Source organism: Rhagoletis pomonella, unplaced genomic scaffold (genome assembly GCF_013731165.1).
Source record: "Rhagoletis pomonella isolate Grant_MI unplaced genomic scaffold, Rhpom_1.0 Rhpom_scaffold_00003, whole genome shotgun sequence".
Lineage (NCBI taxonomy): Eukaryota > Metazoa > Arthropoda > Insecta > Diptera > Tephritidae > Rhagoletis > Rhagoletis pomonella.
This window is the reverse complement of record NW_023458557.1, coordinates 26,217,468-26,233,182: the sequence shown is the minus strand read 5'-3', so window position 1 is coordinate 26,233,182 and position 15,715 is coordinate 26,217,468. Positions and strand designations below refer to the sequence as shown.

The window sequence follows — 15,715 nt, the reverse complement described above, 5'->3', positions numbered from 1 at the left end:
CATTGAACCTTTAACGCCACTGTGGAGTGGGTAATGAAAATACAGATACCAGGGCAGAAACAAAAAAAACCACATTTCTAAAGAAAAAGTGCAAAAAAGCGCATACGAATACGCAAAAATTAAGTTTTATTTTCTGAGCAGAAAATAAAACTCAAGAAATAACTATTATTTTCCGAGCAAAAAATAAAACTTAAAACGTAACGATTATTTTCCGAGCAAAAAATAAAACTTAAAACGTAACCATTATTTTCCGAGCAAAAAATAAAACTTAAAACGTAACCCTTATTTTTCGAGCAAAAAATAAAACTTAAAACGTAACCATTACTTTCCGAGCAAAAAATAAAACTTAAAACGAAACTATTATTTTCCAAGCAAAAAATAAAACTTAAAACGTAACAATTATTTTCCGAGCAAAAAATAAAACTCAGTTAATAACGATTAAAAAGTGTTTTTTATAATAAAACTTATAACCGTTCCGGTCCCTGATTTATACATTACTGTGTTTGTAAAGTACCCTATAAGAACAGTGATAGTCATTTGATTGATCATGTGATACTCATTGGTGATGGAGATCTCAATCAAGTACTTCTATCAACTTTTTAAGAGCAATATGCAACACGTGATGTAAACATTTGTGTTCATGTGATCTTCCGTCTTCCTCCGACTTATGGCCTTATTTAGTGGTCTCTTTTTAACCAACGCAAAATTTGCAAATGGGTTAGTAAGATAAATGAGAATGTGTGTTTCCATCACACAATTCTTGTAGGGTAGTCAGTTTTTGATGATTTCTTTTCGATTATTTTCAAAATTAATCGGTTAATCGCCCGATTAATCGAAAGGAAAATTTCGATACAATTAAATCGTTAACCGAATGAAAATAACCGATTATAATCGGACATTCGATTAATCGTGCCAGTACTATTCGTAATGTCGCGCATCGCTAGGTAAAACTTTGCCCCAAGAAAACGTAAATTGAAATTGTTTGCCGTTTGAATCCTACAGTAAAATGAGTGAGGGCATACGTCTTTACCGGATCTTCCTGTGGAAAAATTGGAGACAAATTCGATACTCGTGGATATCAATGTTTCTAATATTTTTCGGATGCACTGGAATTCTCCTTATTTATTTGTATTCAACAAACAAGATGTTGACGACACCCCAAACAACATACGATAGACGAGGCTCTGTAATAAATCTATTTATAAAAGTGTACTTTTATTAGTAACGTTGTTTATTTCCAGTATCATCTCAAGGGGGAATTTCCAACTAATGATGTTGACCGGATTTTCTATGCTCCATTCATACCTCAGACGGATTTACTTATGGAAGCTGTACGCCAAGAACTTCAGTATCCACCCGACGGTAAATTTAATATTAGCAATGGCAAGCTAACATTTATTTAATCAATCAATATATCAAAGGGATACAATTCTTTGACAATTCAACTGAAATGATTAGAGCAATGGAGCGTGGCTGCAAAGGGAATTGTTATGCTATAAATTTCCTTCATTATCCGAAGAACGTGGCACAAGAAAAACTAAAATATTCAATAAGCTCGACGACTATAAAAATATCTCCTAAGAAGCGTTATGTTAATGATGAAGAGGTTGCCGGAATTAAAGGTGAATATATATAAAAAGCGTACACTTGCCGCAAGAGTGGCATAACAAAAAAATAAAAAAAATAGTATGCACAAATGACCGCATGTTGTGTACAAAATGAGATTGGGGAAATTTTCCTTAAATTCCGTCCAAATTTGAAAGTTTTGCGATTCTAAAAGTGAAAACCCCAGAGAGCGGAGGCTTTTAAGTTTTAAAGTTGCACAATTCACCATACAAATTTCATTGATTACATGGAAGTGGTGGGAATGAACACAGACTTTGGTGCTGCCAGATGATGAGAATAGATAAAAAGTGGGGGGTTTTTGTATGCACCTTATATTGAAATACTGTTTTATATAAACAAAAAGCGATGCAGCCGAAAATAATAAACTTTTCATTATTTATCGAATTATCGATTTGGTAGTAGTGCAAGTTAGCGAAAGTAGTAGGTTAAAATGGACGGAAAAAGTTCGAGAGTGGTGTCAATCGCCACGTCTTAACGCCAATAATAACAATCCGAGACCGGAAATCAACATTTTTAATTCATGAAAGAGTTATTTGCAAAAAGCACTTGTACTTTCCGCACTATTTTTTGATGAATTTCACGCAAATGAGTGGAATAAATTAACTCAATTTAACACGTATTTTTTAGTTTTTATACATTTGTGATGTTTTAAGGGGTGGGGTTTAGTAGCGCTCACAACTATTTCGGGCTATTCCGTCCAAAGGGGTGGCCCGATCCAAAAAAAAATTCCACACACTTGTAGTCAAGGGTCTACGCATTATTTTAACGTTCACTTTTGTAAATTTTGGTCACTAATTTATTTACAAATTGGGTTTGAAATATGTCCTTTTTTGTAAAATTCGGAAATTAGCGTACATTTATCACTCCTATTCTCCTTAAAGCAACCACTTCACCAATACATTTTTGTATTCCCCTTCACTTTACACTTCACTCGATTAGTTATAACTTGCTTTACGACTTTAATATTAATCAATTAATCACAATTCATTAAATAAAAACAACTTCAAAATCACGCGTCTGACTTTGGTTGCATATGCAAATTAAATGGAGGAGTTCAGCTGTCAAACTCCAAAATATGCAAAAGAATGAGAGACAAAAGAAGATAGGATATAACCCAGTAAGCATTAAAAATATACAAAGGTGTTCTCTGCAAAAGGTGTTCAGCTCCTTTTCTTCGCAAAACAGAAAGGAGATTTCTACTGAGGGTTATAATCCCTAAGTGCGGCCGAAGGCCGCCTACGCAGAAAGGTGTTCAGCCCCCCTTCTTTGGCAACACAGAAAGGATAATTCTACTGCCGGGTGGGGTTTAGTAGCGCTCACAACTATTTCGGGCTATTCCGTCCAAAGGGGTGGCCCGATCCAAAAAAAATCCACACACTTGTAGTCAAGGGTCTACGCATTATTTTAACACTAACTTTTGTAAATTTTGGTTACTCATTTATTTACAAATTGGGTTTGAAATATGCCCTTTTTTGTAAAATTCGGAAAATAGCGTACATTTATCACTCCTATTCTCCTTAAAGCAGCCACTTCACCAATACATTTTTGTATTCCCCTTCACTTTACACTTTACTCGATTAGTTATAACTTACTTTACGACTTTAATATTAACCAATTAATTACAATTCATTAAATAAAAACAACTTCAAAATCACGCGTCTGACTTTGGTTGCATATGCAAATTAAATGGTGGAGTTCAGCTGTCAAACTCCAAAATATGCAAAAGAATGAGAGACAAAAGAAGATAGGATATAACCCAGTAAGCATTAAAAATATACAAAGGTGTTCTCTGCAAAAGGTTTTCAGCTCCTTTTCTTCGCAACACAGAAAGGAGAACTCTACTGGGTTATAATCCCTAAGTGCGGCCGAAGGCCGCCTACGCAGAAAGGAATTCTACGCAAAAATACATTTGTTAAAAACGAACATTTTTTTTTATAAAAACTTGTTTTTTCTAATTTTAATTAACTTTTTTATTCTATATTCAAATTCACCCGATATCTAATTTGGCATAATTTCTTTTATTAAAAAATCCCACGGTTTCTGTTAGTTGGGTCATATTCCACTTCAAAGTGCTCAGTTTGCCTAAGAAATTCCCTTTTTCCCCCTTTTTCGAACGGTTCCCTAGGGGACTGTGGGAGGAGCCCAAGGGGGAAGTACGCCTTTTTAGAAAGCGGGGACTGTCCCCTTTCCAGTGGGGGCGTTTAGGGCGCCCGCCTTCTCCCCCTCCGCCACCCACCCCAAAAACGATGTGAGCGCTACTAAACATTTCCCCTACTGCCTGACGGTTATAATCCCTAAGTGCGGCCAAAGGCCGCCTACGCAAAATTGTGTTCTCTGCAAAAGGTGTTCAGCCCCCCTTCTTTGGCAGCACAGAAAGGATAATTCTACTGCCTGAGGGTTATAATGCCTAAGTGCGGCCGAAGGCCGCCTACGCAGAAAGGAATTCTATGCAAAAATACATTTGTTAAAAAGAACATTTTTTTTTTATAAAAACTTGTTTTTTCTATTTTTAATTAACTTTTTTATTCTTTATTCAAAATCGCCCGATATCTAATTTGGCATAATTTGTTTTATTAAATAATCCCACGTTTTTTGTTAGTTGGGTCATATTCCACTTCAAACTGCTCAGTTTGCCTAAGAAAATTTTGTTTTTTCCCCTTTTTCAAACGGTTCCCTAGGGGCCTGTGGGAGGAGCCCAAGGGGGAATACGCCATTTTAGAATGCGGGGACTGTCCCCTTTCTAGTGGGAGGGTTTGGGGCTCAAATAATGCACAAGAAATATACATTTGTGAAAAGGGGATTTCCGTTCCTTCGCACGCAGAAAGGAGAATTCTACGCAGAAAGGTGTTCTCTGCAAAAGTGTTCTGCCCCTTCTCTTTGGCAACACAGAGAGGAGAATTCTACGTTGTGAGGGTTATAATCCCTAAGCGCGGCCGAAGGCCACCTACGCAGGAAGGTGCTCTCTGCAAAAGGTGTTCTGCCCCTTTTCTTTTGCAACACAGAAAGGAGAATTATACGTTGTGAGGGTTATAATCCCTAAGCGCGGCCGAAGGCCGCCTACGTAAAAAGGAGTTGGATGCACAAACACTTTTTTAATAGAGTGGCAGCAGCAATTTAGTTCCATTTTATTTTTAATAGAGTGGCAACACTAGTTTTCCTCCATTTTATTTATATTAACTACGCAATTTTGTTGTGCGGATTTTTACCATCGGAATATTAGTTGTGTTTTCGTATTCTCCAGCAAAAATATCAAGTAACTTGCCAGTAACCAAATTCCGGAGAGTAAGCCAATATTTACTCCCATTGAGTGGAATATCCAAGAAAGTACGAAAACGCAAAACAAGCAAGAAGTTCCTAGTTTTATGAACAGCTGATTAATTTGTTATTTTCCGATGCAATTTTCTTAGAAAACTGGTATTTTCCATTTTTATTATATATTTAAATAGGTTTATTTTGTCAATTGCAACTCTAAAAGCATCGCAAACAATTATTTTGGTAGTGTGAATTACATTAAGCATCATGCCATCAGCTGTTTTTCTTACTAGCAAATAGTTGCTAGTAAAAATTTATCCAGTAAAAATCCAGTAAAACTTGCAAGTTCAGCTGTCATTTTTGCTCTCTCAATTTCCCCACTTTTGCTAGTTTCTTGCAAGTTTTTGCGTACGAAAACGACATCCAGTAAAAAACCAGTAAAATTAGTACTGGATTTATTGGATAGTGCGTACGCGAACAGGGCTATTGCTATTAAATACAGAATTTCGTTAAAGTGTGCACTTAAAACATCACAAATGTATAAAAACTAATGAATATGTGTTCAGTTGAGTTCATTTACTCCATTTATTTGCGTCAAATTCATCAAAACATAGTGCGATAAGTGTAAGTTTTTTCTGGCGAAAATCGCGCGATTTTTTATAAAAAATTGCATTATTAATCGCACTATTGATTTTTTTTTCGAAAAAAGCGCCGCAGGTGAAAATTTGTAATAAAAAATCGCGCGACTTTTTATAAAAATTTTGCATTATGGTTTTGGTAAAAAAAGCGCCGCAGGGGAAAATTTTTAAATAAAAAAGCACACGATTTTTTATAAAAAATTTGCATTACTTATCGAAGTATTGATGTTTTTTAAAAAAGCGCCGCAGGTGAATCCGCACTAAGGGATTATAACCCTCACTAAGTAGAATTCTCCTTTCTGTTTTGGGAAGAAAAGGGGCTGAACACCTTTTGCAGAGAACACCTTTCTGCGTAGGCGGCCTTCGGGCGGACTTAGGGATTATAACCCTCACTAAGTAGAATTCTCCTTTCTGTTTTGCGAAGAAAAGGGCCTGAACACCTTTTGCAGAGAACACTTTTCTGCGTAGGCGGCCTTCTGCCCCGCTTGGGGATTATAACCCTCACAAAGTAGAATTCTCTTTCTGTTTTGCGAAGAAAAATGGCTGAAGACCTTTTGCAGAGAACACCTTTCTGCGTAGGCGGCCTTCGGCCGCACTTAGGGATTATAACCGTCACTAAGTAGGATGGTTCCGTGCGCAGAAGTGGAAAACTTCTGACTGCCATTCACCTGGGAGTGGCCAGAAGCGATTCTTGTGCATACGGTTCAAATCGCAGCCCACAATGTCCGGATATTTATATCCACGTATCCTCTGGGTAGCAACCAAACACCCGTTTGGGAGCGAGCTAAAGTGAGAAGGCGTAAAACTTCGCGTGCGCTGGGTTTGGGTCCCGCCACGTTAAAACCCCGCCCAATGAAAAAATCTAAAAAGCCTCGGATGAGACCCCCTTTTTCTGATGACGACCGCGGCAAACGTATAAAGGACTATGATTTAAGGATATGCACCTGGAATATCCGGACCCTTAATGGGGAAGGTGCCTCTGCCCGGCTGGTTGATGTCCTCGGGAAGACAAATGCTGACATCACCGCCATCCAAGAAATGCGATGGACGGAGCAAGGAAAAATAAGCGTGAAGCCTTGCGACGTCTACTACTTGGAACGTACATATCAGCGCTGCCCCCGACACGATGTCAAAATCGTGCTTGGCGATTCTAATTCCAAGGTAGGCAAGGAAGGGATCTTTGGCGCCACTGTCGGAAAATTCAGCCTCCACGACGAAACGTCCGATAACGGACTGAGGCAGATGACTTCGCCGGGGCCCGAAACATGGTAATATGTAGTACTAGGTTCCAGCATAAGAACATCCACCAAGCTACATGGCTGTATCCAGATCGAAAAACGAGAAACCAAATCGATCATGTTGTGATAGACGGAAGGCATGCTTCAAGCGATTTAGACGTACGTACACTCCAAACATCGACTCGGACCACTATCTTGTTGTAGCCAAGATACGCACCCGCCACTGTGCAGAAAAAAATGTGCGCCCAAAAAGCTTAACGTCGAAAAGCTGCAATCACAACAGACAGCCAGCGCTTTCGCTACTTAACTCTCACACCTGTTCTCAGAGAGCACTCTTCAACAAACCGATATATGCGAGCAGTGGAACCACATTTCCCGCTCATTAAGTACCGCCGCCGAAGAAGTAGTTGGATTTCAGCGAGCCCGAAAGAACAACTGGTACGATGAGGAATGTCAAGAAGCCGCAGAGAAAAAAGATGCCGCCTACAGGGCCACGCTGCGATCGGGCGCAACGCGAGCCACGTGGGACCGTTATAGGGAACTGAAGAAGGAAGCGAGACGTATTGATTGGACCTTATCAGTAGTTGGATTTCAGCGAGCCCGAAAGAACAACTGGTACGATGAGGAATGTCAAGAAGCCGCAGAGAAAAAAGATGCCGCCTACAGGGCCACGCTGCGATCGGGCGCAACGCGAGCCATGTGGGACCGTTATAGGGAACTGAAGAAGGAAGCGAGACGTATTTGCCGCAATAAGAAGAGAGATGCCGAAATACGTGAGTGCGAAGAGCTTGAGATGCTGGCCGACAGGAAGAACGCCCGAAAATTCTACCAGAGGGTTAGGCGACTTACGGAAGGTTTCAAGACCGGGGCGAACTCCTGTAAGAACAACAATGGCGACCTAGTTAAATTGTGGAGGGAACACTTTTACAACCTACTGAATGGCAGCAGCGCTGAAAGTAGTGAAGAAGACGAACCCGAGTCCCCAGTCGATGATGATGGAGTAGCTGTCCCACCGCCTGACTATGACGAGGTACGAATACCGATTACGCGGCTGAAAAACAACAAAGCTGCTGGATCTGACGGCCTGCCAGCCGAGCTATTCAAGTACGGCGGCGAGGAGCTGATGAGGTGCACGCATCAGCTCGTATGCAGAATATGGTCAGATGAACGCGTGCCCGACGACTGGAATTCAAGTGTGCTCTGCCCAATCCACAAGAAAGGCGACCCCGCCATACGCGCCAACTACCGCGGAATCAGCCTTCTAAGCATAGGTTATAAGGTCTTATCGAGTGTATTGTGCGAAAGAGTGAAGCCCACCGTAAACGAGCTGATTGGACCTTATCAGTGTGGCTTAGGCCTGGAAAATCCACCATAGATCAGGTATTCATACGCCAAATCTTGGAAAAGACCCGCGAGAATAGGATCGACACACACCATCTATTTGTCGATTTCAAAGCCGTTTTCGACAGCACGAAGAGAAGTTGCCTTTATGGTATCCCCGCGAAACTAATACGGCTGTGTAAAATGACGTTGAGCAATACCACCAGCTCCGTCAGAATAGGGAAGGACCTCTCCGAGCCGTTTGATACCAAACTAGGTTTCAGACAAGGGAACTCCCTTTTGTGTGATTTCTTTAATCTGATGTTGGAGAAGATAATAGCCGCAGAACTGAACCGCTCAGGCACAATACTTTACAAGAGCGTACAATTGCTGGCGTATGCCGACGACATCGATATTATCGATAAAAACCAAGGGCTACGTCTGTTTTGCCTTCTCGGGATTGGATAGAGAAGCAAAGCGAATGGGTCTGGTGGTGAACGAGGACAAAACGAAGTATCTCCTGTTATCACACAAACAGTCAGAGCATACGCGTCTTGGCACCCACGTCACTCTTGACAGTTACAAGTTTGAAAAAGTAGATGACTTCGTTTATTTGGTAACCAGCATTAACCCTTAAAAGCCTGATTTTTTTTTTTTTTGAGCTAAAAAAAATTAATGTTATAAAACTCGGGATTCTAAACATCGTTTGTTCTACGAATTTGCTCACAACTCACAATTACCTGAATTAGGTAGAAAATACCTAGTTGGTTCCTATCGGAGCCGCTGGGCACCCGGACATAAGAATTAAAAACAAAAATCATTTTGAACCCAAAACAAAAGGTTATATGTATTAAGAAAATTAATAATATTTATAGGAAAATGAACATGAAAGTTTCTTTATTTGCAATTAGTTTTGATGAAACTCAGTGAAACAGTTTTTTTCAGTTGATAGACACAAGTGTATCCCACATTTTTGGCATCGTACCTTTGTACGGGAAGTACATTTTGGTCTCTTACATCGCGGCTTTCCTTCCTTGATATATTCAGGTAAATGCCCAATATTATCCAAGCGAATGTCGGGCGGCGGTATTGGAGCAGACATTGGGCGTTGACGTTTCGCAGCAACTTCAACTTCAAGATTACTTGGTCGACCTTTTCCCACTCGCATTTCAGCTCCAGATTTCGTCAAGCAATAGGCAACTTCAGAAACAAATTCATGCAATACTTTCTTCTTATCTGTTTGATTAGTCACTGCGTGATGCCTCTTGTATAAAATCCAGGCATTGATCATGGCCATATCACACATGTGGTAGAACAAGCGGTTTGTCCACTTCCGTGACTTTATACGGATATGACTGCGGCCGAGTGACGAATCCAAAAGGTCCACACCGCCCATGTATTTATTGTATTCATGAACAATATTTGGACATTGAATGCTTTCCATGATCTTTTTCTTTTTATTATATCGCTCAACGTTTGGTGCCTTCTCGGGCGTTTGGCAATCGCTCGAAAGATATGGGTTCACTCCAGAAATGGTCGATGCCATATTTACAACCTTATTATCATTCCATGCCACTGTTGTGACATCGATTCCATGGAACGTTCCAACATACTCTTCGTAGTCACCTCGATTGGCAAATTTCTGCGGTAATTTGCATAACGGAAGTCGTGGGCGGCGAACAGTTCCAAGCGAATAGATCCCTTGTGTTCGCAAATAAACCATCAACGGAATCGATGTATAATAATTGTCGAAATATATGGTATGATTTACGAATCGAGGAACCGAGCGAGCCAATCGTACAACAATATTTGCAGATGCACCCAAATTGGGTTCGTTTTCCTCACGGTGGTCGTCGTCACCGGAATAAATCTCAAATGCATAGCAAAATCCAGAATCATCGCACAAAAGAAACAATTTATCACCCCACGGGTGCGGTTTGTCTGGCATGTATTGCTTCAGATAGTGTTTTATTTTGGTTGCACATATTTGCTCATCCACACACAATCTTCCTCGTTTTGGCACTTTTTGAAAATTTCTGTTCAATGCGGAGATGATCGGACGTATTTTGTACAGTCGATCGTAGCCTGGATCGTATTGTGGTATCGGTCCATACATTTCGGCTGCCTCTGCCACACGATTACATCTGCGACTGCGTGCATTTTCGGATGATGTCGGTTGTTGATGATCGGATGATGTCGAATGATCCGGGTCAGAAGTTGTCGACGGCTCTTGAACACGATGACGACGCGGCATTGTATCGTTATTATTGAAGTGCAAGAATTGGCGAATCTTATCGTGACGATTTCGTGGCATGCAATCCATAATGGGTTTAAAACCATAGTCACCCCAATATGATCGAACACTCGGATACTTATAGACCGACATGTAATAATTGATTCCCATGAATCGTTTGATTTCATCCGGCGTTGTATTTAGTGGTTTTTCAACGTGTTGCTGCAGCGCGTACAAATTACTCTGCTCGACGATATTCGAAATAATATCGTCTGACATGAAAAAGGCAAAAAACTGAAACGGCGAACTCAATGCCGATATTTCCGGTGTCAAAGCGTCATCTCCTCGAAATTTTACCCAATTCGAATACAATTGAAGACGTCCTTTTCTCCACAACGGTTTTTTGAAAACACTAGACTCTTTATCAATCGATATGCCTTCAAACATTGTCGCATATTCTCGCCATCGGGAATGATCCCCAACAATAACTGGCTCTTCTTCAACATCTGAAACAAACATATTTACTTAGAAACAAATAGAAGCTTTCGTGGGAGTGGCAATACTTTACCGTGATTTGTTTCAATATTTGAATTACCCCTATCGACATAGACCGCTGCATTGTTCTGACCATCAGCAATTTCCAGCGATTCGTTTTCGCCATCCGAATCGCCTACTTGCTCGCTTTCTTCTGTATTTCTGCTACGCAAAGCATCCTCAAAGTCGAAATCTGGGTCATAATCACTGCCATCAGCAGAGAAATCGTCACCATCTTCACTTTCCGACCAGGCAATCGAATTTACAAAGTCGGAAAGCTCTTCTTTGGTTCGAAAATCACGAACTCTATGCGCCATTTTATATCAACACACTAAAAAAGAACGCAGTACCAACACTTTTATATCAATTCACAGTTGTTCAATGTCGAACTCCGGGTGCCTGACGGCTCCGCAAAGAACAAATAAAAAACTAGAAGACATCTACTGAAATAAGAGGAAATTAATTTATTTTAAAACTCACAATGGCTTCTAAACACTAAATCGATCACGGGAATATTTTTTGCAGCCTCGATTTCCAGAAGCGTGCCACAAAAATAATTTTTTTTAAATAAACGATTTTACCAACGTGCTATTTCGCGGGATTGATTCCACCAACTGAACATAAACTTGTCAAATGCATTTCTGTTCAAACAAAGACCAATGCAAATGGCGCCGCTAAGATCAATAAATATTCCTTAGATCGTACGGTAAATTTAAAAGTAATACGTTTAACGAACTTTCGATTTTAATTGGTTGGTTCCTGGCGGTCCCAATGGGATATTAAGGGTTAACAATCACTCTTGCCTACAAGTGCTACTTTGGGCTGAGTAGGCAATTGAGAAGTAAAGTCCTTTCTCGTCGTACAAAGATCACACTCTATAAGTCACTCATCATGCCTGTGCTGGTGTATGGCGCGGAGGCATGGACAATGAAAGCATCTGATGAGGCAGCTCTTGGAGTTTTCGAGAGAAAGATTCTGCGAAAGATTTACGGACCTTTACGCGTTGGTGATGGCGAATATCGCAGACGATGTAACGATGAGCTGTATGAGCTTTACAACAATATAGACATAGTGCAGCGAATTAAAATTCAGCGGCTCCGCTGGCTTGGCCATGTCGTTCGAATGGACAGAAACGCTACTGCTCTGAAAATATTCACCGCGATGCTGGTAACAGAGGAAGAGGAAGGCCTCCTCTGCGTTGGAAAGACCAGGTGGAGAAGGACTTGGCTTCACTTGGCATTTCCAATTGGCGTCAGTTAGCACAGAAGAGAAATGACTGGCGTGCTGTTTTGGACTCGGCCAAAATCGCTTAGGCGGTTACAGTGCCAATAAAGAAAAAGAAGAAGTAGAATTCTCCCTTTTGTTTTGCGAAGCAAAATGGCTGAACACCTTTTGCAGAAAACACCTGCGTAGGTGGCCTTCGGCCGCGCTTAGGGATTATAACCCTCACTAAGTAGATTTCCCCTTTCTGTTTTGCGAATAAAAATGGCTGAACACCTTTTGCAGAAAACACCTTTCTGCGTAGGCGGCCTTCGGCCGCACTTAGGGATTATAACCCTCACTAATTAGAATTCTCCTTCCTGTTTTGCGAAGCAAAATGGCTGAACACTTTTTGCAGAGAACACGTTTCTGCGTAGGCGGCCTTTGACCGAACTTAGAGATTATAACCCTCACTTAGTAGAATTCTCCTTTCTGTTTTGCGAAGAAAATGGCCTGAACACCTTTTGCAGAGAATACCTTTCTGCGTAGATTAAAAACCCCCAAGAAAAAATAAATAAACATCATCACTCCAACATCGGATAAGCCTTCCGCACTGTTGAATTGCGAAGGATACAACGTGCACCGTCGAGATCGCGAGCGACGTGCAGTATCGTCTTATTGAAGCAGACATCGATCGCAGGGATACCACCCTAGAATGTCAGGGCATTGCTATCCGGTCAGGCGATGTTGAGCTCGAAATATTTAATGTGTACATTCCCCCTGCCACCTGCTGCAAGGCAGGATATCACCCTGATATAGGTGCGCTCCTCAGAGGTTAAAACCGTATGGTAGTAGGTGACTTTAATGCGCACCATGATCTTTGGCACTGAAGCCTGCCAAACGATCGTAGGGGAAGTGACTTGGCTGAGCAGATAGACGATTCGACATTCTGCACAATGAACGACGACGCCACAAACGAGGATTATGGGCAGCTGCCGCAGCTCGCCAGACATAGTAATAGTAATAGCGCTGGTCTGATAAACAGCGTATCATGGCGACCTATGCTGACTTTGGTATCAGACCATCTGCCCATAGTCATCTCGATCGATAAACCAACCGACTTTGGATCCGCGGAACACCGGACCTATATCAACTTTTCTAAAGCTGATTGGAAAGGCTTCGCGGAATTTACTGAAAACACCTTCGCTGCGCTCCCCACACCAACCGTATCAGGGATCTCAACGCGGAGATTCGGCAACTAGAGAACGTGCATAAGCGGAAGAAGTGGGAAGAGACCTGTAACTTCACCTCTGGTGTGAGTAGGGATAAATCGATACCATCAAGGTACTACTCAAATCAGTACTTGTACTTGTATCAAACAAGGTATCGATACATACTCAGTATCGGAAAGGTATATAGTACTTGTACATAGAACTACGATTTTGCAAAATTTTCAAAGTTATTGAATTTTTTTTCACAAAAAATATGAATTTTTACAAGATTATTTATCTTCTAATATTTTTCCGTACAAAAGCAATAGAATACATTTTTACAAGATTAATAGATAAAGTTTTATCATATAAAATAAGTTTGATAAAATAACTCCTTTTTTGTTCTATTTCCCCAAAAAAATCTACTTTTCCAAATGTTTTCCTGAAAGGCGAGATTTTGATATACGAGCATGTTCTGAAATTTGAAACTTTGAACTCGACTCGATTTGCCAAGATGACCCAACAACCGAAATGTATGGACGGGCTTGCTTATACAGCTGCGGAAATGTAGAGCGCATATCTTACCATTCCTCTAATGGGTTACTTTTCAAAAAAGATACTGAAGCATAATAAATTTTGCGCTTCCGATACAAGTACTTTTTTTCGATACCTACTTGGATCGCAGTAAAAAGTATCGAGTAAAAAACTACTTGGTAAATTGAGAAAAGTATCGAGTATGTACTTGGATTTACTTGTATCGATTTATCCCTAGGTGTGAGTAAGCTTTGGTCAACCGTGGCGTCACTCTCCAATCAGACGAAGCACGACGAAAGGGTCGAAATTTCTTTCGGCGACCATGGTTCGTAAGGACCCGGAGCGATACGAGAGCTATTTTAGCCGGCAGTTCATACTGCATCCACCGGTGGACAAAGCCAAGCGTCGAGTGACCAGAAGGCTGCACAAACATCCAGCAACTTGTGCCCTCATTGCTTTCACTTGCGGTGAAGTTCAGGCGGCCATCGGGAAGTCAAAAGCCTCCAAAGCCATGGGTCCCGACGGAGTATGCATGCTGATGCTGAAAAATTTGGGTCCAGCGGCGTACCTAACGGAGGTCCTCAGTTTGTCAATGGCCACTCTCATCATCCCAGACATCTGGAAGGCGGGGAGAGTGGTCCCACTGCTCAAACCGGGAAAACCAGACAACAAAGGAGATACGTATCGACCGATAAAACTCCTTTCCCCGGTAGCGAAGACACTTGAGGCCTTGCTGCTCCCTTATTTCACCAACCTCCTGACCCCAGCGAAGCATCATCATGGTTTCCGTAAAGTGCACAGTACAACAACAGCACTTAACGCCACAAACACTCAGATAACTCGTGGCCTTAACCGTAACCGTCCCTGTGAGAGAACGATTCTAGTAGCGTTGGGCCTGTCAAAGGCGTTTGATACTGTCAGCCATTCCGCGATACTAGAAGATATAGAGGCTTCCTCTCTCCCACAGAGACTCAAACGGTGGTCGGCAAATTATCTGAGTGGTCGACACTCGTAGGTAATGTTTAGAGACAAATCAAGTAAACCTAGAAAAATAAAACAGGGGGTTCCACAGGGTGGTGTCCTTTCCCCGCTACTGTTTAACTTCTATATTTCAAAGCTCCCTCAAGCACCAGAGGGAGTCTCGATCGTCTCTTACGCCGACGATTGCTGTTGTTGTTGTTGTAGCAGCATACAAATTCCCCAAAGACTTTTTGGGGAGTGTTGCTGGAGTGACAGTCCTTGGCCAGATATAAATCTGGGTCGTTCCGGTTACGTAGACCCGACTGTCGTGGGAACGCCGACGATTGCTCGATCATGGCGACTGGGAATGGAATTGATGACTTGTGTTCGAAAGTAAACGGGTATCTCCCCGAGCTTTCTCGCTTCTTCACTGCAAAGTGCCTAGCCCTCTCCCCTACGAAATCCTCGTGGGACCCTGTTCACCACCTGGACGAAGGTCAGGCTACCGCTGGGAATTCACGCCAAATCTACACCAAATCCGACGGTGAATAACCCCAAAATACTCGGAGTAACATTCGACAGTCTGCTCTCCTTCTCTGCGCCCGCAACCGCTATTGTCAATAAAGTACAGAGCCGCAACAAGGTCCTCAAGTCGCTAGCCGGCAGTACTTGGGGCAAAGACAAAGAAACGTTGCTAGCAACATACAAGACGGTAGGACGGCCGGTTTTAAATTACGCAGCACCAGTGGTCGCCGGGGACTAGTAGGACGCAGTGGATGAAGCTACAGACGACTCAAAACACTGCACTTAGGACAGCGACTGGATGCCTTCTGATGTCGCCAGAACACCACCTATACGACGAGGCGAAAATGCCCCCAGCCAAGGGGCACAACACAAGGCTCTGCTAGCAGTTTCTGGTTGGGAGCCACAGACGTGGCCACACAAACAGGCAGCTGCTTGCAGAGGAGC

The 15,715-nt window shown here is 41.8% G+C and overlaps 1 protein-coding gene across 5 annotated transcripts in view; it reads left to right on the top strand.

The window, feature by feature from the left end:
• Positions 1 to 899: 899 nt before the first annotated feature.
• Positions 900 to 15,715, top strand: part of LOC118735097 (phospholipid-transporting ATPase ABCA1) — a gene marked incomplete at its 3' end in the record, with an annotated part of 162,324 nt that continues 147,508 nt past the window's right edge. For 4 of the 5 annotated variants that reach the window (XM_036464712.1, XM_036464711.1, XM_036464713.1 and 1 more), the window contains 3 exon segments: positions 901 to 1,186; positions 1,242 to 1,362; positions 1,422 to 1,622. In XM_036464712.1, the coding sequence (XP_036320605.1) occupies positions 1,007 to 1,186; positions 1,242 to 1,362; positions 1,422 to 1,622 (502 nt within the window). 5 annotated transcript variants of the gene reach the window in all.